General features: G+C 36.9%; 2 protein-coding genes across 9 annotated transcripts in view; one reads left to right on the top strand and one right to left on the bottom strand.

Moving 5' to 3' along the window:
* Nucleotides 1–245: 245 nt before the first annotated feature.
* LOC306855225 (ras-related protein Rap-1A-like) lies at nt 246–19,763 on the bottom strand. Of its 3 annotated transcripts, XM_079393753.1 has the most exons (9): nt 17,482–17,518; nt 17,278–17,377; nt 11,834–11,922; nt 9,204–9,272; nt 9,042–9,098; nt 7,577–7,717; nt 4,398–4,541; nt 4,176–4,288; nt 983–2,775 (listed from the first exon to the last, which is right to left on the bottom strand). In XM_079393753.1, the coding sequence occupies exons 3-8, from the start codon at nt 11,888–11,890 to the stop codon at nt 4,199–4,201; spliced, it is 558 nt and encodes a 185-aa protein (XP_079249879.1). In that variant the 5' UTR covers nt 11,891–11,922; nt 17,278–17,377; nt 17,482–17,518; the 3' UTR covers nt 983–2,775; nt 4,176–4,198. The 3 variants fall into 3 exon arrangements, with proteins under 3 accessions (XP_079249878.1, XP_079249879.1, XP_079249880.1); XM_079393752.1 differs by having other exon boundaries at nt 246–2,775; nt 17,278–17,516; XM_079393754.1 differs by lacking the exons at nt 17,278–17,377; nt 17,482–17,518 and adding an exon at nt 19,662–19,763.
* Nucleotides 19,075–26,890, top strand: part of LOC306855224 (4'-phosphopantetheine phosphatase-like) — a 26,774-nt gene continuing 18,958 nt past the window's right edge. Inside the window, exons 1-9 of one of the 6 annotated variants that reach the window (XM_079393746.1) lie at nt 19,075–19,271; nt 19,679–19,773; nt 20,928–21,136; nt 21,245–21,428; nt 21,543–21,635; nt 21,738–21,891; nt 22,199–22,380; nt 22,651–22,732; nt 22,819–22,919. In XM_079393746.1, coding sequence (XP_079249872.1) covers nt 19,154–19,271; nt 19,679–19,773; nt 20,928–21,136; nt 21,245–21,428; nt 21,543–21,635; nt 21,738–21,891; nt 22,199–22,380; nt 22,651–22,732; nt 22,819–22,919 — 1,218 coding nt within the window. In that variant the 5' untranslated portion in view covers nt 19,075–19,153. The remainder of the gene's footprint in view (nt 19,272–19,678; nt 19,774–20,927; nt 21,137–21,244; nt 21,429–21,542; nt 21,636–21,737; nt 21,892–22,198; nt 22,381–22,650; nt 22,733–22,818; nt 22,920–26,890) is intronic. The other 5 variants (XM_079393751.1, XM_079393749.1, XM_079393750.1 and 2 more) reach the window with 5 other exon arrangements.

Here is a 26,890-nt window from a genome sequence, read left to right as displayed (position 1 = left end):
AAATTTTACGACTCTTTGTCTCTGCATTAACCCAGGTGAATTACCTATGCAAATTACCATGTTCAAACGACTAAAGATTTCCATGGAACCAGAGGCCTGGGCTGCGTTCAGCCCTGAAAAAATCGTGCAAAACGTTTATTAAACGGAAACGGTGGTGCGTTGAACACCCTGTTCTGATGACGCAAGAGTTGCAGCTGAGAAGGCCACTCTGTGTGTTCTTTTTGAAGAATTTTCGGAGCCTGATGAAATCGGTATAAATACATTTTTAATACTGCAAAATATGCTCAATGTTACAGTCACTGCCCTTGCCGTCCAGAATAAAAGAGAGCATCCCAATTGAGTGAAGGGATTTGTGGAAACTGGTTCCTAATTATTGGGATCCAACATTTGCCTCGCATTTCAGGATGAAAAGAAATTTCAGGTGAAGGATAATCCACTTCTTACCTCCGAGACTGTTATGATCTATATGACCTTATTTTTATTGTGAGTATTAGGCTTATCATTATTGCTGATCACTGCTGTTGTGCTATGATATTGCAATATTTGCCATTATATAATCAGAGCCTAGAAAAGTTTATGAAAGTGTCACTTCACAATACAATAGTAAAATATATAAATATGTATAGTATTTTTGTTACATTAATTAGTGTCTAGCACACCTACCTGAGGAAAGGATATGGACCAGAAGACATTGCAATTAATACATATTTAGACAGATATTTAGAAGTTCCAGATCTATACTTGTGCTCTTATTTCAGTTATTTTGCCTTTAATGTAAATAAACATGTGCATACATTATACTTGTTCTTGTGAATTTATTTAGATGTTAACTACATTTACTTACAAATTCATCATTATCATGTTGATATGCTATGTTACTATAAAACTCTTACGACAAACATGTCTTCTAATATCTTCAATTGTTGCGCATACTGAGGTGCAGCGGACACATATTAAATGACTTCACTTGAACCCATTGTGTGATCTGTCTCTTTAATACCGCGTGGTTTATATTCACGTTGCTGATGATTAGGCTGACTTTTTGACACACCCACCAAACAAGAGAAAACGTATCTCAAACCCCGTTGCACACCGTTTCCAGGAAACATGTCGTTCGACCCGGAAACCGGAGCAAAACGTTGGGCACCGGTGTGAACCTGAATGTGCCCCTGTTCTGCCTTTCTTAGGTGTTAGAGATGCATTTCGGGGGAAGGGTCCACAGACCCTCATAGTTGGGCCTTTGGTTAGGTGAGGGGGCATAAGAGATTATTTGTTAAATATAACAAATTGTTGTGTGTCTGATTGGACCAAATGCTACATAACTGATGTTGACCTTATTCAGTCCCGTTTTCTTTTATAAAAATGTAAATATATAACCCCAGTTCTTAAATCTTTGATGTCAATTGTAGAATTGCTAGGTTCACATTTTTGCCTCATTTACCATTGTCCTAAAGTAGCAGTTCAAGCCCTGAGGTTAATCTGCTCTACTTTTGCCATGAATGTAACACGAATTCCCTGGAGGATCTCAATATTTGTGTCAAAAAAATAAAGGTCAAAAAATGTGCTTTGGTTTACAGACCATTCCATCAATATGAGGAATTAGCTCTTTAAGAACATACCAGGAGAGACAGAATCTTGTTAATCTTGATAAACCAATAAAATACAGACTGGCAGAAATAATGAAAAGGTACTAAAATTTAATAATCTTTAAAAGCCAGATCTTTTGACAGAAAAACACAAGAGGAAATAGCTGGTTTAGTACAATATATTTCAGTCTCGACAGACAGAAATCGATCATTCCTTCCCCCACTTTTTGCACTATAAAAGGTCTGTTTACTTATGAAACAGAATGGCATTAGAATGATATATGAGCTAGGAAAGCCAAGTGACTGAATACAAAATAATGTCACATTGGGAATGGGGGGGCAGTACTTTCTGATGAACGCGTCCATAGTTGTCAGCAAAACATTTACATACCTGTTTGTCATTTATAGACATTTACACATTGTATCATAAATGGAAGTACACCTTATGAGAGAAAACAACTGAACTTGACATCATTTACAACATCTACACTTAAAGATGCTCATGCTATCTGCTGATAACTGGATATTAAACGTTGTCATCCTTCATGTCCTTGAACATGCGGTATTGCGCAAATGAATACTGTTAACTCCGATTTCTCGTCCTGCTTCTTCAACAGGTGATGAGGCCATTGAAAAGCACAGAGTTCAAGAGTTTTAAAAACAAATTTGTGGTGAAATTTCAGTGATTTTCTCCTTCTTGACAGTGCAGGTCTTGAAGTTTCTGAACAGATGTATCCATGGGTTTTTAGAGGAAGTTGGATTTTATATATTGCCACCAGATTTTCAGCATAAAGGGAAATGAAAGAAAAATAAAAAATCCCGAGGTATTATGCCCTAAGATTCATTTGGTAGAGTAACTGAAAAATGTGTCTTTTATGGAGGTTAATTTTCACAATTATGTTAATATGAAGTTTGTTTAATTTCTTTATCAGCCACGGTCAGTGACGTAAAAAGTCCGGAAGGTCCGGGAAATGTTGAGATGTTCTCAGTTCTACTTAAATTGCTTCTGGGAAATTGAGTTTTTCCTCAAATTTTACTGCCAACATAAAAGGGAAATAAAAGAGTTGTTCTTGTTTGCTATTTCCGGTGCTGCTTTGAGTCAGTCAGTCAGCTGTTCCATCGAATCACTCACTGAGGATGGGAATGCTGGCATGATCCAAACAAGCTAACAGTTCTTCAATACAGCATTCTGCACAGAAAAAAACAAACAATCCAATAAAAACAAACACTCATATTGAAGCACATTTACCACATAGTACAACAAGGCCACAGCACAACATAGAAGTCTTTCTAACTGCTTGTTTAGACTGAACAAATGCTGCCCTCTAGTGGAAACGTTTAAGTAAACCAATTTACTGAAGATTTTATGGAAATTGCACAAGCAAATACATGGCTTCAAATGATCAGACCTGAATGCTGAACAACTTGCTGGAATGCTGTTTAATAAAAGCCTATATTGCACTCATATAATGCCTTTTCAGATGAGTTCATCCAGCAAAAAAGGGCACTGCACTGAAACTCCACTTGCACCCACTTTTGCAGTGATGAATGTTGTAACCTTCAGAGCACCATAATAAATATGCTGTTATTGTGTGTGTGGTATGAAACAGGCCTTACAGTAAATAAAGCAAAGATTAAAACTGGTAATCAACTGGTGTGTGTGTGTGTGTGCACACTTGCAAAATAGTTCAATCTGCACACTGTGAGAGAGACAGCAAATATGGAATGTTTATATACCCACATATACGTCACATGGTTTTGAGGTCTGAATAAAGTCTATGCTTCATAAACAGAAATGTCATAGATCACACTGACTTTCCCATTTGCACCATTTTTGTTAAACACAAATCTTTAAACTTGTCAATGCAAACTTTTGCCGGATTACGTTTACTGTTTGGCCTGCCACCTCGGGCATGCAAGTACAAAACAACGCATTTAGTGTGTGATACCAGGGAGTTGCCCCGGAAAATCTGCTATCGGTTTCAATCCCAATAAACAGTAAGTAAAATAATAATAGCAAGTCTGAAAGGTAGAGTATAATACAACGCTTATTAAAAAAAACTGGGATATGCCCAGAATAAAATGCACAACAACATAAATGAAAAGAGAGAGAATGTAATTATTTTAAACCAAATAATTGAACATAATTCTAATATAAGAATTGGTTTACTTTAACCAATGAGTAAACTTTTGTCATTCCATTAATTCAGTTACAGACAATGAGAAGAGACTTTAGATATAAGTTATAACAGAGCTAATTACAAAAGCTTAAAATAAAAATAACTGTATCGGCCAATCAAGACCGTTTTGGCTGTAAAAATCTGGTACGTAGCATCTGTAGTATTTTGGCTATATAATTTACAGGTTTTGAATCTTTTTATTTTAATAGATTTTTACTTGTAGCACATACTGAATATTACACATCACATTTTTCTTGAATATGATGCAGCCCCATCTTACGGTCTCAATTTCTGAATACTGGGAAATTATTTGGCCTGAGCAATATATCAGTCTATGAAAAATAATGTAGTTGGGAGAAGCTTTGAATAAATCAATGCAGCATGATATAACTGTGACATGATGACAGACCTGGCTCTGAGCTGCTGCTGGCTCTACAGGAGGATACAATTGGATTTCTTTTTCGCTTTCTTCTTTTCCACTGGTGTTTTCCTGTTAATTTGTCTGACCAAGTCATAGAAGATCTGCAATGTGCGAAGAAAAATAAACAGATACTCTTAAAGTACTCAATATAAACATGAAACTATGGAATATGTTCTGAATGGAGGAAATGAGTAAATGTTACATGCTCACATCAAGGACGTTGATCTTCGATTTGGCGGAGGACTCTAGAAAGGCACAGTTGTTCCACTGCCGGGCCAGATTTTGCCCCTGTTCTTTCCCCACCACCCTCTCATCCTCCAGATCACATTTATTTCCCACCAGGATCATTGGCACCTACAGTCGGAGAGGAGGAGAAAAAGAAAGTGACACAAAAGGCAATTATATGGATCTACCAGTTCACCATGGAAACTAAACCGTTATGCAACATTTATGAATGCATTGTAGGCTAGTTTTGTAACATTTACAGTTTATTAGACCAGTGAAGATGAAAGATGCCAAAAGTTATTCTCAATTTTATACCTGAAGCTGTCACCAAACCACTTGTAAGACATGATTTACATGTGCACAATCATACCAGCCACAAATTAGCACCTATTTACCTATTATTAATCTTTAATAAGAACAACAGAAAAACTGAGCTTTCTGATCATATTTTCACCAAGTTCGTCAGCTGTCATAGTCGGTCTATAAGCGGTAAACAAGTTACTTTGTTCTTTTACCAGACACATTGCTTATTATAAGCAAGTAACCAATAAACAGAAAGACAGTACACATGGACAACAACAGTCTGCTGTAATGTGTATGTGTCTACAGTGTGTAAAACGGCGTGTGAGTGCAGAGGCGATTGATTTAAAGCCACCTAAAAAGATGCAGGACACTGTCAGTTTTCCCATTTCCTTCTGTGGCCTTAAACAGTGGAGAGAGCACAGAGCGCTTCTCTCACTAGACTACTCTTCAAGCTCCAGAAGCCTGCCATGTTTGGACTGGCCAGATGGAAAAGGTTTAAAATCTAAACAAACCAAGAAGAGGTAGTGGTCAGGCCAGATATTTCAGCACAAGCCTCTGTAGAGAAACAGAACTAAGAATACCATTTTCCAGCTTTAAACTAAATGACACCAAATCAGGCTGGGGACAAGGACAGAACTATCTGAGAGTGATAGCATAAAAGCAATAACAAACCAACTCACAGTCACACTTAAAGGAATAGTTAACCAAAAAATATATAATAATTCTGTAATGATTTACTTAACCTCACGTGGTCTCAAACTGCGTGATGTGGCTATATTCACACAGCAGAAGAATACGGTTGTCAGTCCAGTATTTGACTCCCTAATACAGTTACGTTCACACACAGTTCAGTTATCTACAGGATTGACAGCCGCATTCTGTAACCAAACACTATGGGTGTAACAGTACACTTATTCGAACTGAGAATTTTTGTTTAAATAAATATTCTATGAAACAAGTTATGACTCTGTAAATTGTTACATTTCAACAACAAATAGCCTAGAAATTGTATAATTCAGAAGTTAATTGAAAAACAATTTACATGTTTGCATACATTTTTTACATTCAAGTGTTGATTATAGTAATAAAAAAAATAGTAATTTAATTTAAGTTTGGGCTCTGTTGTTAACTGTAATTTTATAGTAATGTAAAAGGGCTAGAGTAGAAGCTGAGGTCGATTTTTATCCTTAAGAAAATGTTAATTATAACTGAATTTATTGAAAGAGAGCAATTTGTTCAGTAAAGCATTGTTTTATAAAGAAAAAAAAAAAAAAAGCAATTTATACAGGGTTTTTTTCTCCTGCTGTACAGAAACCATACCAAACCAAAACCGAGGTACATACCAAACCGTCATGTTTGTGTACCGTTACACCCCTACCAAACACACACTCAGACCTTAACAGAACTCACAACCGTATTTTCAGCAAAGCCCTGCTGTGTGAACAGAACCTTTCTTCTGTGGAAAACAAGAGATATTTTGAAAGATATTTCAACCATTTTTGTCCATACAATTAAAGTCAATGGGGTCCAATAAAACAGACAAACATTGTACAGACTTCCTTTGACTTTTGTGTCCAACATCAGTCAGGTTGTAGAAAAAAATTAGTCCAGAGCAAATCAGAACTGGTTCCATTTTTAAAAGAACCTACCAGAAATATTGTGGATTTGTTCCACTTTGTTTTGTTAAACAGAAAAATGAAAAACAGATTCAAGCACAGGCAATGTGGAGAAAAAAAATCATAAAATAATACGACATGAATGACTGAATCTACAGCACCTGGCGAAGAAATTGTTTTGGCAGAACTATGATCAGTCTGAACTGAATATGAAAAACTGGAGCCTCAGAATAAACAGTAAAAACAAAGATGATGACTTTTTATTGCGTTGTCCTTGCCATTTGCATCTAACAACAAACATTCAGTTATTTATGATTAACTATGGGTGCTCCCTCAAATGTAATTATGGAATCATTAACTATAATTATTACGTGAGATAAAACCAGAATCCAAAGAATTCACTCATACTCTCTTAGTGAGAACAGCTGGCCTCAAATAGATGTATTCAACTGATGTGTGGCCCATTCATGCCTTCCAGCCTCAATAGATCTGAACCTTTGCTGGGGATCTGGACTTATAGTGTGGTCCAATTCGCAGAAGCAGTGTCATGAGAGAGACATAAAGAGACGCACATGGTGTAAGGCCAATCAAAACACATTCCAGGGATGTTAACTGCTCATGGCTGTGATCCCCTGGGCCAGTGCTTCACACTAAGCACACACACACACACACTCACAGTGTTCTTTCCACACATGTCCAAAAAAGGGCATCTCATGACTGACATAGAACAGAGGCAAGCCAGAAGACTTGGGTTGAGGGTGGGCTGCTGCAGAGATGGTGTATAGACCCATGGGATAACAGACTCATTTCATCAGTACTCTTTGCTTTGCTTAGAGTTGGGAAATGCATAGAATATTCACAATATTGCAGGCAATATAAAGTTAAGCATATTTGCGATAGATTGCAACGATTTTAACATTCAATTTCCATGTAACATGTCATTAGACTAAATTGCACACTAAATTGTCTCACTTGTTTAATACAAATAATCAGCAAACCATTATTAACCATTAACCACAAAATGTTTACAGGAAGAAAAATCTTTGATTTTCTAAATGTTACTGACATAGAAAGAAAGAGAAAAAGTGATAACGGTACTTTAAACTGTGTAAGCAACTACCAGGTGGCTTGTGATGAAAAAAAATTAATGTTTTAGTAAGGCAGTGATTTTTTAAACTAAGTCTCTAAAGTGCTACTCTTTGCATGCATCCATACATCAATGTCCACTCGTTTTCTCATACTTACATCCTCTGTGTCCTTTACTCGTAGGATCTGCTCTCTTAAGTCCTGCAGGTCGTTGAATGTGGACTGCGCTGTGATTGAGTACACAAGAGCAAAGCCCTGACCGTTCTTCATATAAAGGTCCCTCATAGCTGTGAACTGCTCCTGAAAGAGAAAGAGTGAAAAAGGACAATGAAAAAAAGCACAAGTGTTTACTTTAAAAAAGTGTTACTTTGTAAACAATAATACAAAAAAAATACAAAGAACTTTTTGAAGCGTCAAAGTTTTGGGTGAACTGACTTTCAGTGAAGGGACAGAAACGTCTCAGATTTTGTTAAAAATATATACTGTGATGTAATATCTTACATTGTTTGAGGGCTTTTCTCTGCAAATATTAATGCACATGATTAAACATCACATCATGCTATTATGCTACGGATTTTCAATCCCTCTACAGTCTCTGAGAGCAAGAGGTCTTCACGGGTCCACTTGAATCTGGAAACACACAGCCTAACCCTGAATCCGATTCAAAACTTCAGACATGAGCATATTAGTTGTTTTGGGTCTCGGGTGATTTTAAATGGGTGTTCTTTCACCAAATGGACCAGAAGACGTGAATTTTTATATGTCAACTTTAGATTTTTTGTTTTGACCTTTAAACAATATTTTATTATTTATAACAAATACATATCGATAATTTGATTATATCCTTCTCCGTCAATCTATGCTTCTGTGTGTAAATTACCAAACCAGCAGCAGCATTATGCGGTCCTTATAACCTGCACTCAGCAATGTACCCAAGACGGGATTTACTCGTTAATATTAACACAAATATAAATTCCTTGTCATCTGAGGTGCAACATAAGCAGTTTATCTGCTTGGAATTGCTTGCAGAAAACAAACAAAAACAAAAAAAAGACATCTAAATGCAGTTGGTGATTGCAAAATTAATCAGCTAAATCAAATTAACAAAAATTTAAGCATTACTGTAGATTTTCTTTTTTTTTTCTCAAACAAAAGAATTTGTGAAATTTCACAGAAAACAGGCTATTCTCCCACATTTTTGACATACAAAAAGTAAAGTCGACATAATCTGGCTAGCTAACAAATGTTATGAAGAAGGATCAGAGAATAAATTTAATCGACAAATGAGGTAGGTTTGTGTCACACCCAGTTGTCACCACTCACCACTGGCATGCAGGGCTGCAAGCTGTGCAAACGTCGCCAACTTTTGCATTTGGGTCCAGTTGATTTTTACAAAATTTCCAGGTCAGATTTGGGTCAGGTCTAATTTGATTGGGCCTGACTTGGGTCAGGTTTTTCTTTTTAAAAATTTATTTTTGCACGTCAGGTTTGGATAAGAAGGGATTTGGGTCTATCCAAAATCAGGTACAGAGCTGTGAAATCTTTTTTTCCGCTAATGTGGTTACAGTACGTTGCCAGCTGTTGCTGGCTAAAGTGTGGAAACAGGGAGGCCAAAAGGACTTACTGTTCCTGCTGTGTCCAGGATCTCCAACATGCACTGCTGGCTATCCACTTCCACTTGCTGCATGACGAGAAGAAGAGAAGAAATGAAACCGAAATAAGCTTCCATTGTTCACTAGGGTATTGAACAATATACAGGAAAGGCTACTGAGCACAGAATTTCTACCTTCCTATAGGAGTCTTCTATTGTGGGGTCATATTTCTCCACAAAAATTCCCTGGACAAACTGGACCGTCTGCAAGAGACAGAGATATTAAATTAGAGCCAGAGAATGTTTCATAGAAAGCTGTACACAAGTCAATGTCAAAAGTAAAAAAAACAAACAACCCCCATATATTATCTGAGGGGGTGAAGGGTTGGTCACGATACACTTTTTGTCCCTCTGACATGCGCAAAAAGGTTCTTAATTTGGCTGCATTCCAAATTTTGGTGAACTTCGATCTGCAAATTTATATCACATGATGTTTGACCAATAGAAGATCTGTGTGTTCTAGGGTCCATTCTTCATACCTCACTTCGTACATCGGAGATGATTTGACAGATGCCAGATCTTTCAATACTGAAAACTGATCTCTGGCTAATTTTGTTCTTCAAACAAGTTAGTGGATTAGATTAAAATATCCTTATTAAGTTGCCTTTGATTACTTTGTGTTAGTGTTCACTGGAAAGTGGTTATCGATACTAAAAACCATGATCAGCAGTGCAGTGATTGGCTAATTCCAAGACAGCGACTTAATATAATTAAGATAAGAAAACAGCCTTGTGAGCAAAATGACATCACTAGTGAAAAATAAATATACTTAAATGTATTTGGAATACATTCATTTTGTGTGAAGTATACTACAAAAATATTTACATATGCACTTAATAAAAAAACACAACTGAACACTGAATATACTTAAAGTATGCTAAATTGGAAAAACTAATACTTTACTTAACGCACTTTAATTGTGGGGAAGAAGTGCTGAAGTCCAACTAAACATATGCTTAAGTATTTTTGATTGTGCTAAAGTGGAACTATTGGAAGCATACTTCAGGTGCTCTTTAAATATCTTGCATTTAAAGACTGATATTATTCAAAGACCATACAATCCTCATCAATATTGACATTAAAACATTTTAGGCTTAATAAAAAAATGTGCATTGTGCACAACTTTTTATTCAATTAATTTTATTTAAAGTCTCGAGATTTGAACTATACTTAGTATGAAATAAATCTATTTTAAATGTATTACATTTTTTACTAGAAATAAAAGTTCTAATACATTTAGATGTTTTTTTTTTCTTTTCATCTTGCCTCTGTATCATGCATATTAAAGTTCTTAAGTGCAGTGCTGCTTTGTTTACAGCGGAAACCAAGGAAACGCTTTAAGCTCCACCTGCTGGCAGAGCGTGAATCTGCGTCTCATTCAGCTCATCTGTTTCAGTTTCATGCAGATATATTTTGTATAGTTTCACAAAACTGAAGTCAGACCATTCTGTTTTTGCTTCAAATTTCGAAATTATACAATCTAATTTAGATTAAAAACTGCTCATGTTGCATGTATGCAGCATCTTTGTTTGGATCGTGATTAAAATGCAGTGGTTGCCTCTAATTTTAAATGGAAATAGCACAGGCAAAGCCTTATTTTGTTTATATGAAGAGATTTCTTTTGTGTTATTTATTTGATTTGGGGTTTGTTTTAAAATTTCAATTTAGTTTTGTTATTTACATTTACATTTAGTTTTTTAGCAGACGCTTTTATCCAAAGCGACTTACAAGTGCTATATTAGTATATTATTATAGTGTTATATTTACATTTACATTTATTCATTTAGCTGACGCTTTTATCCAAAGCGACTTACAATTGCTATATATGTCAGATATATATGTCAGAGGTCGCACGCCTCTGGAGCAACTAAGGGGTTAAGTGTCTTGCTCAGGGACACATTGGTGTCTCACAGTGGATTCGAACCCAGGTCTCTCACACCAACGGCATGTGTCTTATCCACTGCGCCATCACCACCCTATTTCAGTTTCACAAAGAAACGTACAGCATTTTGTCCAAGCAATAATAAAAGGACCTATTTCATTTATAAACTTGCACTAGGGTTGTGACGGTGAAGAAATTTTCCCACCGGTTAATCGACGCGTGACAACACCGGTAATACCGTGGTGGGTCGTTTGATTGTCCCTCTTTTCCTTGCTTTCCTTCGGTTATAAATAGTTTGTAAAAGCTCCGTGAATCAAAGTCAACTATAGATCACGATCGGAAGTTATTACAAGCACTCGATGATGGTTTAAAGTGTGTTTTAAGCAAATACATTAATAATTACATACATTTTACACAGTGTAGCTTGATGCTAATTGTACCTCTATTTATATTTTACGATGTATTCTTGTAAGCATTACAGATAGTTTGTGTTTCTGGTGTAGAACCAAACTTTATTTTAATTTAATGCTGTATATTGAGCAGCGGAAAATGTTAAATCCATATACAAAATACATATCTGAGGAAAAATACATTGTTGGTCAGCGCTACCTAGCGTGCAGGCGTGAATCAGCAGAAGGCGAACAATCGTTTCGTGCTCTGTGTGAAAGCACCGCTCGTCAGCGATTCACCTCGCAGCAGTAATAAAAACAGCATGCTAGAATGATTTCTGAAGACCTTTACAGCTATAGAACCAAATGACAATCAGAGAAAATCAAAGCCATGGTCTACTGATCATTACTGTGGATCACATCATTGCTTGGCTGAGCAGTGGAGTCCAGCTGCTCTGGGGTTTGGTGAAGATCACATGGTATACTGTACTTACCAGGGCTGATTTGCCCACACCGCCAGAGCCCAACACCACAAGCTTGTATTCACGCATGGCAGGGTCTCTTCACCAGACTCTTCAGTGCTCTAAAAACAAGACAAGACAAGAGAATGAGTAGGTCTCCAAATATTGATACGTGTTAGTTTATGTGTGCGGTGTAGAGAGCATCCTGGATCGTAGCCCAGGTGGGGGATATTGCAAGCATGACCTCTTAAACACAAAGCAGCTGTGGGTTCTGGATGGAAGTGTGCAATCTAGAGCCAGGACTGAGGCCTGCTGAACCTCTGGGCCTACATAGATTTAACCCATATCAGGCCCACAATGATCTGGAAGCCGCAAATCAATGACAGGAAAGAGGATGGTGGAGGAACGAAATCTGCTATGACATAAAAACCCAAGTCTGTTATATAAGAGAACAGAATGTGCATTTGTTACTGTGTGGGAAAGTTAACCAAAAGATAATAAGTTAGCCACCACTGGCTTTTTAAGTAAATATACCAGAGTTGTGGTCTGAATAGCTTTATGTAAAAAGCATGCCACATACATTGATCAGCGAAAACCATTTACTCCATCAGACCTTGAAGGAACATTCTTTAATCTCTTCTCCAAATGCTGCTACAACCACGTGGGACCTGTTCAGAATGAATAATACATAAGACAATCCCTTTTGTGTGAAAACGTGTTACAGGGAAACCATTCCGCTGGCTTTCATATAGTAAACACACAAGCAGCCAAACGCAGGTCTTCTAAAGTTATGTCTCTGTGGTGAGGGGCCAAATCCAAACAGTGGCCAGGCTGTGTGCACTCAAGGAACACTAATCTCATGCAGTGTTACTTGGAAAGGTTCATAGGTGCTGTTGCTCGAAAGCTTTGGCCCATTTCTGCTTTTGCAAGATTGGTCGGCATGCAGGGAGGAGAATTTTCTTCCTTTAATGGTAACGGCAGTGTAGAAAAGGCGATGAGATGCCAAACTGAGGCCACCGAGAGGGAAAATGACCAGAGGTAATGTAGAACTAAAACTCAGATGTGATTAGGAGCATTTCAGAAGCAAACAACTTCCAATCGCTCATGATGTCTGGAAAAAACACTTGCACGCAAACAAGATGGAGAGATATAGCGTATGACCACACCTCTTGGCTCCCAAAAAACAGCTGCAACTCCAAATAATTAAAATTATGTTCGGAAACAAGCTAATTTTTGAATGTTAGTCCTCAGCCAGTGAAACACTTTCATTCTCCTTTCCTTCTGTTTGTTTCCCTGGTACACAAATAGACACAGGAACATTCAAACAACAACAATACAGTTTTTACCTTGCCCACTCAAGTATGGTATCATTACCGAATTCACTCAGACTGTTCTTTCCATGTAAGGATGGCGTGCATAGGCCGATTCCTCCACACAGCATGAACACAGCTAAACCTCCCTGATCATCATCAAAGGCAGACTGAACAATCTGTGGACCATAACAGCTGCTCTGATGAAAGTCTTTGAAGTCATAGGATAATACTTCAACTAAGACTGCAAATAAAGGTCCAGAGAGAGTCTGAGGGCCATGGAGGGTGGGTGAGTTGGATGAAACCCACAATTCTTCAGCAAGCTCAAACATTTGACAGAAAGACAGTTTGTTCAACCCACATTAAACTAGACTTTGTGTCAAACATAAGTACTAGAAGTCAACTGATTTTATATTTTAAGAGCTAACAAATATTATCATGACCTCCAATGTCAAGCACAAGTTCAAAATATTAATTTACTAGCACATGTTTGTTTATACAGGACTCTAGACTCATTCTTCCACTGGTCGCACTTTTGCGACTAACTTTCTCAGTTGGTCGCACGAGCACATAATTTGATCGCAATTGCTTTTTTGATACAACATTTGATTAATCAAACATGCTGATGAACTTTTATCATAGTTTATAGTTATATGGTAACGAAAGTTTTCAACATTCAATTCCAGTTCACAAAATTTAAATCACAAATAATACAGATGAAAAAGAATATCGAGTTGAATATTGAACACTTTCGTTACCATATAACTATAAACTATGATAAAAGTTCATCAGCATTCACTGATTAATCAAATGTTGTAGCAAAAACAAAAAACAAAAAAACAAATTGCAACCAAATGATGTGCTCGTGCGACCAACTGAGAAAGTTAGTCGCAAAAGTGAGATCAGTGGGAAGAATGAGTCTAGAGCCCTGCATGAAAGACTGCTAATTCTCAAAACATTTTTTGTTAAGATGACTGAATGGAGGAAAAACCAAAGTGAAGTATGGACTTACTTCACACAGTCATTTATTTACTTTATAACAGTAAATAAATATCGGTTATCGGGCACATAAACATGCAAATAATTAGCATCGAAAAAAAAAAAAAAAAATCAATATCGGTCGATCACTAATCACAGGGTTATCCGTTGTGCCAGTGGAATGGCAATCTGCTTGCCGCACGAGGCAGCATCACGTGCTGCTTGCAGACGCGCCTGTATATTAATCGGCCTAATTTGCAGCACAATCGGCCGATGCCGATTAATAAAAAAAATGCCAAAAATCGGCCGGCCGATCAATCGGTCGACCTCTAAATTGAATACCATCATAAGGCTGTGCTGATACAATCACTCGTATTTGTATTTTTTTTCATAATATTGCATTAATCCTCGTATTGATAATTTTTTTCTGAGATAAAGAATAAAATGTTTCTTTGAAGTAGTAGCATTTACTGAGAGATCGTGCTAACAAGGTAAACAATTACCCCTTGATTAGAACGGATCCCTGGCAACACATCATGAGTGCAAACACTGTGTTATCAGGTGATAAATGAAAAGAAAAAGCACAAAGTTTGAACAGAAAGAATGTGTCACTGCCACCTGACTGATGCCACTTAACCACAATTTCTCAACTGAATGTTGCCGTTCACAGCCTTTTTAGTCACAGTTAAGGAAGACAAAACAGACAAAACGTGTTATTTAACCTCATAGTGGGTTTCGGTTCGTCAGTTTATGACATTCTAACTGAATTAATTTGTTGCTCTTAACAGTCACAGAATTTGACCAAATTCTTATAGTCCAAACAGCTTCAAGCCCTGAAATATCAACGGTCCAACTTACAAGAGTTTTCATCCCACTGATCATCTTAAACCACATTTTCAGGAATTTAGTTAACTGAATACTCTGATGGTGACTGAGGAACACAGCTTCAGTGTGACACCACAACGAAACTAAATCTAGAGTCTGGATTGAAAAAGTCAACCTCATCGGGGAATGTGACAATTGCTTTTCTTAATCATCACACTAACTGTGCAAGGTGATCTATGAAACAGAACGTTTTCATACTAATACTGAAAACTGATCATCCTTTGTAAAGTCAAACATCATCTAAGAAAAAAAAAAAAACACCCCGGTTCAAGTTCTTGTCAAAATATCCAGCTCATCAGCAACATACAAAGACCACATCCTTTGTTTTTGGAAGGAGGATCAAACCTGACTATAAAAGTCAGGCCACCTCTGGACAATGCTGCTTTGAGTTTAACCCATGTATGTCTTGTTAAAAGAGTCCGTATGCGAAACCGTTAAACTTGCATTTCAACATCCTCCTCTTCTCATAATTTAAAAGACAACATCATATCTGGAAATGTGGTTGTATTTCCGTTTTTCAGGGTGAAGAGGTGAGAAATGTCGTTCTCGCGTGAATATCAGAATCAGAATTCGCTTTATTGGCCAAGTATGTTTACACATACAAGGAATTTGTTGTAGTGACATAAGCTCTACAGTGCAACAAAGACAGCAACAGGACAGGACACAGATAATAAAAGAATAATATACAAATAGGCAATGTACAAAGCAGCAAAAACACAATATATAATATAGACAACTATGTACAGGTCACGTATGTGCATTAGAAAATAATTATAAGTGAGTGTGGTGAATGGATAATGTATTATAGTTGTGTGTTCCACATTTATTGTTGAGTGTTCATGAGATGGATTGCCTGAGGGAAGAAACTGTTCCTGTGTCTGGTTGTTCTGGTGCTTAGAGCTCTGTAGCGTTGTCCAGACGGTAACAGTTCAAAGAGGGAGTGTGCTGGATATGAGGGGTCCAGAGTGATTTTACCAGCCCTTTTGCTCACTCTGGATGAATACAGTTCTTGGAGAGTGGGGAGGCTTGTACCAATAATTCGCTCAGCAGTCCGGACTACTCTCCGTAGTCTTCTGAGGTCAGATTTGGTAGCTGAGCTGAACCAGACAGTTATAGAAGTGCAGAGGACGGATTTAATGATGGCAGAGTAGAACTGTTTCAGCAGCTCCTGTGGTAGGTTGAACTTCCTCAGCTGGCGAAGAAAGTACAACCTCTGCTGGGCCTTTTTCACAATGGAGTCTATGTGAGTGGAGATGGTGGTGCCCAGGAATCTGAATGACTCTGCAGACTCGTCACCGTCCTGGATGAGGCCGATCAGTGTGGTGTCGTCTGCAAACTTGATCTGCAAATCTTAGGCAAGGCACAATCACACAACCCTTTGAACCAAAGACCTGACAAGATTGGTTTCAATTGGTTTCAAAACTTAGAGGAATATCTTGCCCACTCAAAATAGTAAACCCGACTCATATGAGCTTACTTGCATCAATTGCAACAGGTGTAACCAACACGAAGTTATTATCTAAAGTATAAAAAAACATAATAATGATTCACTCCATAGATAAGAATAAGGAAGCCTCACTCAGACATCATTTCACAGTAAAACCAGCAAAGAGAACTGAAAACTGCTTTGCTAAACATTGGTCAGAAAAAAAACCCAATGCCAATTTACGTCTATTCAGCAAAAACAATAGATCCGTCCTAGTTATCTTGGGATACTAAACTCAACTCTGAGATAGAATCAAGTTATTAAACAATGTGGCAATAAAAATCAGCTCGCATTTGATTCCTCATCAGAAACTGGGAATTGTAATACAACAGGACTCACAACTACTGAACCTTGTAAGAGAGGGCTGTTTTGATTGATAATGTGCATAAACCACACCATGAACCATTGACTGGACTGTTTAATTTAGATTAATGACGGAATGTTAATTTCAACCACACACTTTCGATTTAGACTAGTAACGTTAATGTACACATTTACTTCAAGGTGAGACAGAAGTTATTTCTAAGTTTATAAAATGTTTATAAAATGTGTTGGAACGGCAGCAAGCGTTTATTTTGGTCAGTTTCTGATGTGGAGAAATTCAGTTCGTGAGATTTGTGCTAACATGCTAAGACTGCTGGAGCCGGGAAAAACTACTTAATATCACTTTATATTTAAGGAGCAAAGCATTATAGGCACAGTTATGGACTACGGGTGAATAAAACGACCCACATAACACATATCGTTTAATATCTCTTCGTGAATTTTGGCAGTGAATTAACGATAGTGTCTGTTAGCGCGCTCGTTTAGCCGCCTACCTTCACACACCCGCCGGAAAACCCCGACAAACTTTAGCGTGTTCAGCTGCAGTCAATCCCTTTTCTCCTCAGCAGACTGGGTCATTCCACGAAACAGCACCTGCGGCTGACACGAAACGAGCTTTGGGATAGGAAAAACACGGCTCTGCTGCCCTTAATGCGACCTCACGAGCCGCTCACACAACGCGCCTGTCTGTCACTCACCGACTCAGCGCTCCAGCGCGAGCTCCGCTAGTCTCGCGACAGCTTCCGGTGTCGGGCTGAATCATGGGCCGCCACCCGACAAAACAAAGGTCGCGATGAGACGATTTACTTGTGTAATAAAACTCTTATCAAATCCTATTCTTAACCCTAACCTCAATCTTAATCTAAATATGCACCAGAAATATACAGCCTTGGCTTCTGAATTCAGTGCACTAGACAAAATAAGCATTTAAATACATATTTATTACATATATATATATATATATATATATTATTGCATATTTAAATACATATTTATTACATATTTAAATACATGTCTAAATGTGTATTATTATTACAATATTTGAAAGCATCGGAGTTAGATAAGAGAATATAATTTTGCTAAAAATAATAATAAATAAATAAATACAGCTTACAGTTGATGGCGTAATGCACTTTGCATATGCCAATAGCTAAAAAAATTCAGAATACCCTGGTACCTACTATTTTTGTGAAGAAGAAGTACACACTTTTGAGTGTGTAGTAGAAGAGTAGGCAAGCTTTGGGACATACTATCATCATATCATACCTCTCTGTCGCAGTTACACGCACAATGTCTCTGTAAACGGGCCTGTCAATCATCTTGTCACAGTTAACATCATCAGCATTTCAATTAATTCAACTTCCCACAGTATTGGAGAGAAAAGAAGGAGCACAAAAGAAGGTCTTATGCAGAGAACTCTGCTCATATTTTTTTGCATAAAGATGCATTTAAAGGTTAATGGCCAAACGGATGTTTATAAAAGCTCACATTGTTTTTGCAGATGAAATATATCACAGATAACATTAAGCAAAGTATTGTAGCATTATTATAATAGTATTATTATACTATTATATACATATTTTTATGGTATACTTAAGTATTATGAGCATATGTTATGTAGCCTACTTCAGTACGAGATCAATCATTTATGGTAGCAAACTGCAGTTTGGTTGAGTAGATTGTCACAACGTGGATTTGAGTGTCCTCTATTCAGTGAATTTGTCAATTACCCAGTATTTTATACATAACTTCAATCATAAGGCCACACTAATAATTCAAGAAGCCTCACATTGCCAAAGCATCAATTACATTATATAGCAGTAGCTGTCACACACAGGTCATGACAGAAAAAAAAAATTCATAAGATTTTGTAGTGTTTGACCCCCCCCCCCCCCCCCCCCCACACACACACTATATATATATATATATATATATATATATATATATATATATATATATATATATATATTAAATGGTACACGTGTATTTTGACAATATAAAATATGAATATATGTTACCATTATATTGCACATCCTCAAATTAAACTATAGCTGATTACTGACATATTATAAAAGTGTTTAATAGAAATCTAAATAGGAATTTGGTCATTTTAATACTAATAGTGTTTTTTTTTTATATATATTAAATACAGTAGTTCCCATTTTATTCTCAGACATCTATAAAGCTGATCATTTAATAAAGGTATTGATGTTGAAAAGCAAATAGGTCGTTTTTTAATAAAATTAAATTAAAATGAGTTTTAATAAATATTCTGTAGGAATGGGACTTTTATTGTAGAATTTCGCTGTAACCCTGAGCGTTGATGCGTCATTAACGTTGCGTAGCAGTTTGCAAAACAATCGCAGTAAGATGGCGCTGTCTGGCGGGGCGGACAGAGGATCCCACAGCATGGATAAGAGCATTACACTCCCCCCAGATGAAATTTTCCGCAATTTAGAGAACGCCAAGAGGTTCGCTATAGATATAGGTATTATTACATGCAAACTCGTACCCTTGTTTTTTTCTCAAACGTAGTACAGTCACTTGTGGAGTTTGGACGTGTCTGAGTTTGTTGGTGCAGGGCTGCGTTCAAACCTGTTAGCGCGTGCTGCTAATCTAATTACACGTGAGGAATAACAACACTAACGTTATTAATGAAGACTTTGAGGCTGTAAATATCCACTGAATAATCTTCATTAGAGAAATATAGCTGAGCGGAACAAGGACAGGTTTTTTGTTGTACTACTGGGCTGCAAGTGCAAACATGTCATATGTTTTAATAAACCTAAACAACCTGATGTAATATGTTAATAATATAATAGTAATCATATAAGACAATGTTAAATGTATATGAACATAGAATAAAGAAACAATTTACCTGATCTTATCTGACAGGTGGCTCTTTGACAAAACTGGCATATTACTCCACTGTCCAGCACAAAGTTGCCAAAGTCCGGTCGTTTGATCATTCAGCGAAGGTAAGCTTTCAGGTAAGACTTTTTCACTTAACCCCATGATTACACATGACACTTTCTTTGAAGACAAGGGAGTCAGTGTCAGAAAATCTGATGAGAGAGTCCTATACTATACAAAAAGTAAAACAAAACAAATACTACGTCTTGTTAGATTTAAAGGGCTCCTGTTATTCTTTACATTTTCAACTTCCTTTAGTGCATAATGTTGCTATTTTTTGCATGAAAAATATCTGCAAAGTTACAAAGCACAAAGTCCACTCCAAAAGAGTTTCTGGGCCTGTCCCAATATCTACACTTGCAGTCTTGGCCACTTGAGAATGCATGCACATGACAAAAAAAGGCAACGCTCAGTGCCGTTAATGCTCTCAACATCTCTAATACAGCTTCGGGGTGGTATCCCATCATCATTCATCATGTTCAGGAACTCACAAGCCCCAAACGAGTGAAATGTTGGGGAAATTTGCGGTGTAATTAATTTAATTAGCTATCACATATAATTTGTGTAAAATGTAAAGTGTTGCACATTTTATTGTTACGAAGATGTGTATTATGTGAAACATTTGCAACCGCTTTTTATCACTTGATTAGAAGCACCACAATTAAATTGGGTAATACACTAATGAACAGAAATTTAGATTTTTATTTTAAAGTGCAAAGTATGACATGTACACAATGTGTAAACTCAAAGCTTTGCTTGCATTTTTAAAATACTATGTTGTAAGTGTGTCCCATTGATTAATTAAAAGTCCTACACACACTTGAACACTTGGGCCAAATACAGAAAAAAGTAATGTAAGTATGTACATTATGCACAATTTTATATTTCTCAGCAGAATTTCTCACTATAAAAGCTAAAAGAGCATAGTGGTAATTAACTGTTATAGACGAAGTTTATGGCATATGGTCTATCAAGGTGTTGCAGGATGTATTGCAGTCTCTTTTTTTCCCATTTTAAAATTTAAAAGCAATGCCATAGAGGAACTGTTTTGGGTTTCCCAAAGAACAGTGAAGAGTTAATAAAAAAAGAATCCTTTGTGTAAAGAACATTTTATATAATAAAAAGGTTTCATGGATGTTACTTTATATTAAGATTCTTTGCATTAACATGAGTTAAAACAAAAGTTTTATAATTATTTAATTGTATATTTTTTCATGTTACTTCTTTCTAGGAAACAGATGGTGACCCTCTTTATGAGATATCTGTACAGGAAGAGATCACTGCCCGTCTTCACTTTATCAAGTTTGAGAATGCTTACATTGAAACCTGCCTAGATTTCATTAAAGACCACCTGGTCAACACAGAAACCAAAGTCATCAAAGCAACCGGTGGAGGGGCACACAAGTTCAAGGACCTGATAGAGAAGAAGTTAAAGCTGAAGTAAGTGATATTTCATAGCTTACTGAGAATGATACAGACGTGTTTGGAGTTCAAGGATTTGTTGTAGGTTTGTTGTAATGGTAATTCAGTTGTATTTTTTTCTCTTAGAGTGGACAGAGAGGATGAAATGACTTGTCTGATTAAGGGATGCAACTTTGTTCTGAAGAATATCCCCCATGAAGCTTTTGTGTATGCCAAACATGCTGATTCTGAATTCCGGTTCCAGAATACACATCCGGACATCTTCCCTTACCTGCTTATAAATATTGGCTCTGGAGTCTCAATAGTAAAGGTATATCTGTACTGCACTGGATCTAGATGCCTCTGTTGCATTATACACTCAAAACAAAACAAATCCTGAGTTTGCAGACTTTCTAAAGGGAGCACCCATGTCCTGTTTTTGAAGGTTGAAGCAGAGGACAAATTTGAGCGTATTGGTGGCAGTTCTATAGGTGGTGGCACTTTTTGGGGCCTTGGAGCTTTACTTACAAAAACCAAGGTGGTTCATTTTGTGAAGTATTACTAGGAATTTCTACATTTTATTTTTTTTTACTTTTTCACTTAGTTTTTTATTATTATTCCTTCCCATTCTCTGTCTTAGAGGTTTGATGAGCTTTTGCAGTTAGCATCCAAAGGACAACACACAAATGTGGATATGCTTGTTAAAGACATCTATGGAGGTGCTTACGGGTCCCTGGGATTAACTGGCGACCTCATTGCAAGTAGCTTTGGGAAATCAGCCACCACTGACAAAGGTAAAGCAGAAGAATATATACAAAAGTGGTTTTATTGTAACTTGAGGCAGTTTATCGTATGGCCTGTTTTCCTTACCCAGGAAGAGTCATTTGACCCTTCACCTAGTTTTCTGTGTTATTAATGTGAAATGAAGCCAAAGGTCTTTGGTTTCACAAAGGCATACATGAGGAAAGTGTAACAGTGAGGAGTTGCAGTGTTACGTTTTAAGGTCTAAAGTAACATCTGCAGTGTTTTGCACCATGAAGTCAGTGAAAAGTTTACATGGCAGATCTCACTTACTTGGGCATTTTGTTGTATATTGCTCAGAGTTCTCCAAAGAAGACATGGCAAAGAGCCTACTGCACATGATAAGCAATGACATTGGACAGCTTGCCTGCCTTTACGCCAAACTTCACAACCTTACCAGGGTCTATTTTGGAGGATTTTTCATTCGAGGACATCCCGTTACCATGCATACCATCACCTATAGCATCAATTTCTTCACTAAGGTCTCCAACCTTTTTTTCTTAATTATAATTTGTATAATACTGTATCAATAATGATTACATGAGTGTTTGATACAATGATTAATATTGTCAAATTCTGTCAAATATTTTTAGTTTATCATTGCCCCAGGCACTCAATTTCCTTTCACCTAATTCTCTTTCTTCATGTGTAATACAATGACAATATGTTATCCCCTGCTTACATTCTCAGGATATAAATCTTATTACATACTGCTGTGAGCATTTTGGATAAAGAATTATGTTTATTTGTAGGGGGAGGTCCAGGCTTTATTTCTAAGACATGAAGGATATCTTGGTGCTATTGGGGCCTTTTTGAAGGGGGCGGAAGAAGACAGTAAGCAATTGTTGTGTACACAATCAAACGTTAGTATTTGCTGCAGTGAGTGTAGTTTGTTTAACCTACTTGTTTCTTTGTGTTAGATCCTAACCAGTACAGCTGGGGAGAGAACTATGCTGGCAGCTCTGGTCTCATGAGTGTATCTCCGGAGCTGAATCCTGTGCAGCGGGCTCGTAGTGGAACGGTAATTTGCACAAAAGATGAGGCCTGGAGTAAATTTGCTGTTGCGGTGTTTTTTTTTTGCATATGTTTTTTGGAAGACAAAGTAGATGGAGTTGAATTTTGAATGCATTATATTTATGGATTTGGCCAATTGAGAGGCATGCTTCTTATCTTTCATGACCTATTTTATGTTCTCTGTAATGTTCTTATTTCATCTTTTTTCTTTTCTTTTCCTCTTCTCCATCCGTCCATTCATCCATCCATCTTCTCTATCTATACCCTAATATTTTCCCTTCAGTTTCCAGTAAGTACATTTACATACAGGTTTTCTTGTGGTTTTCTCTGCATGCTCTTTCCTTTCAAAAAAAAAAAAGAGTCATCTCTGGTTGCAGTTTCAGAAGGTTTTTTTTTTTTAATCATTATGAATGTGATGTTGCCATGGGTATTATTCAGTGTGGTGCACTTATTTCTCATGAGTGTATCTATTTGTAGATGAGAAATCACTGTCTGGAATGTTTGACAGTTGCTGCTGTGGGAAATTTGTCATAAAGGTAGCATTTTGATTGCACTGTAAAGGCCCCTTTACACAGAACACGTTGATATGTTCCACTGTGCTACTTTTGACTTGTTTTCCAATGCAAACATGCGCTAAACAGACATCTTTAACTGTTGCACCACTTGTCATTGTTTTTTCAGTGTCTCTCACATGAGCGCCACATAAAGACTGTGTGTAAAGTTAAAAGAAGTTTAGCTCTTAAAGATGTGTCTGAAGAAGACACTTCCTTCTTGTCCATTTAGCAGCCCTGTAGTTCTGCAGTTGGATACTATTGCATCAGTGTGAATGGCCCTTTTGGGCTATAGCAACGAATAATGGTTGGTTTGGGTGGTGAATAGAGTGCTGCAGAGATGACGTGTTTTCACAGGCCAAAACCCAGAAATAACCATTTTAGGACTTCTGGTTCCATGGTCCCGAAGTTTTTTGAATGGATTTTTGGTTAAATGCCTGAAATAAGATCAGTGGTTAACACAAGCTCAGGATATTTTATTGTTTTATTCTATGGCATAATATACATCAGTAACACCTACTATGAATTACAAAGCTTTTATTTTTGTTGAAACATACTAGCATGTGTGAGGCTAGTACTGTCAAACGATTAATCGCATCCAAAATAAAAGTTTTTGTTTACTAGGGGTGTCCCCGACTAAGGATTTACAAAGTCGAATCGGAATGTTCGAAGCTTGCCGATAGTCGACTGATAGTCAAATCATATGTTTGGGGGCGGGGTGCAAAATACATTACCAAGAGTCAAGTCAGACATTTGACAGTCATAATTACCGATGTTAACACGCAGGGAAAATGTGTAACGGACGCCTCGCAGATACAAACAAATAAATAATGTTTTATGTTTTGATTAAAAGATAGTTAACATTAAATGTCAGCGAAATCCTAAGAATTCACTTTTTTTTTTTTAACAATAGTGCTCTTATTATAACGTTATATATATATATATATATATATATATATATATATGACAGTAGTTATTTATGGTCTGAATTTGTTTTGAGCTGCGCGCGCTGAAGATGACCAGTAGAATGAAGCATCTGATAGCAGGTTTTTACTCATCATTTATCTGATATATAATACGCTTTGTTATTTATACAACATAACGTTAATATTACGACTTATAGGCTATCTGCACAAAATGCCTCGAATGCAGAAGTGAATATGTCTGCACGGCTCGGAACAAAGTCCTTTTTTTGCGATCTTCACGCAACAACGTGCAGAAACACGGCAACTAAACTCTAAAAATTCACAGCGTTTTTATTATAATAGTGTTCTCATTATAATATGTATATGACAGTCCCAGTCATAGTTAATAATATTCTGCATTGTTGTTTGCACTGCTCGCGCTGAAGAGATAATCACCCTAGCACTACAATGAAGCGCTTTACTGCAGCGCAACTCAACCAAATGCATCTTATATGCATCGGCTGAAATGTTTTGAAATCACTTGTACCTTACCTGATCGAAAAAATCCAGTCTTTCACTCTGGTTGTGTCAGTTTGTGTCTTGTTAAAGATTCAAGTCCTTGCCGCCAAGATGCTCCTGTCGGTCATGGATTGTGGAAAGTGAAACTTAAATTGATTGGATTTATTAAAGCGCGTTAAAATATTTATTTAAAGCTTCTTTCTTTTCAGATTCTTATTTACAGCATTATCTTAATAGGCTGTATTATTGGGATAATATACAGCATCTACAAAAGGAGTTCATTCAGAGCCGCGCAGACACATTCACTTCTGCATTTGGGGCATTTTGTGCAGATAGCCTATAATAAGTCGTAATATTAATGATATGTTGTGTATATATAACAAAGCATATTATATATGAGATAAATGATGATTAAATACCTGCTATCAGATGCTTCATTCTACTGCTCATCTTCAGCACGCGCAGCTCAAAACAGAAATACAGACCATTAATAACTACTGTCATATATATAACGTTATAATAAGAGCACTAAGATGCTCCTGTCAGTCACGGATTGTGGAAAGTGAAACTTAAATCTATAGGGGTGGTTGGATTTATTCAAGCACGTTAAAATACTTATTTAAAGCTTCTTTCTTTTCAGATTCTTATTTACAGCATTATCTTAATAGGCTGTATATTATTGGGAGAAAACTGGTAGTTCTAAAATCGGACATTGAGCACCCCCATATAGACAAAAGGGCATGGTCATATAACACCTCTGCGAATATTCGACTGTGACTGGTAGTCGAATCAGGCTCCTCCTATCCAAGCATCGAATCGTCGACTGTTTGGGGGCACCCCTATTGTTTATGTAGTATATGTGTGTGTACTGTGTATATTTATGTATATAAATACAAGACTTTTTCACACCACTGTATATATTTAAGAAAAATTTGTTAAATTTAAATATTAAATATATTTATATATAATATAAATTATATGAAAATAAACATGTAAATATTTTTAAAAGATATACTGTATGTGTGTATTTATATATACATATACATAATAAATATACACATTACATACAGATATATTATGTAAATAAAAACATTTATTTTGGATGTGATTAATAGTTTGACAGCACTATGGCTAAATGAAGTTGTCTGCGATTATTAAATGTCAATTCAACCGAGTGGAAAACAATTTTCAGCGCCTCAATTATAATTATGGTTTTGCAGACTATTCTAACTCAATTGTATTATATTCAGTCACAATCTTGGGCTTGCTCTCTCTAACAACTCTTTCTCTCACACCCCCTGTCAGGTTGGGAGGGGCAGAGGCACGAATTTTCTCATTTTTAATAGCTGGAAATACTCCACTTACCCTTCTTTATGCAATAATAATTATTTTGAATTTCATGCTGTTACTGTAACACCTTCTGTAAAACTCCATACTGTAGTAATTTATTGCCTTCCAGGTCAATTGGGCACAATTTTAGGGGATCTGGATGTGCTGCTGTCCTTACTTCCTGAGGATGGCAGCCAAACTTGTTGTCTTTGGTGACTTCAGCATCCACCTGGAGAAGCCTTAGGCTGCAAAATTCAACTCTCTCCTATCCTTATTCAATTTTAAATGGCTCACCACCGTGGGAATTGAAAAATCAGGCAGGCAACCAGCTCAGCCTCATTTACACATCCAGCTGTATCACAGAAAACGTTTTGGTAAAACACATTTTTATCATGTCTTTTATTACTTTTAATTTCAGCTTACTTATGTGCCACCAACCCCCTGCCAGTTGCATTCAGACAACCTACGCTCATCCTATCTTCCGTCTCCCACCCAATTCTCACCACTAGATGCGAAAAGTGCTAGACTCTTTATCATCACTTTGACTTCCTGTCTAGACAGCCTCCAGGCCAGCGTGTACTACCCCTTCTAATCCCTGGTTATCCGATGTTCTCCGTGAACACTGGTCCAAACTCAGGGCTGCAGAGAGAAAATGATGCAAATCAAAAGATCCA

Source organism: Barbus barbus (assembly GCF_936440315.1).
Source record: "Barbus barbus genome assembly, chromosome: 35".
NCBI classification, from domain to species: Eukaryota; Metazoa; Chordata; class Actinopteri; order Cypriniformes; family Cyprinidae; genus Barbus; species Barbus barbus.
This window is presented reverse-complemented; position numbering and strand designations above follow the sequence as displayed.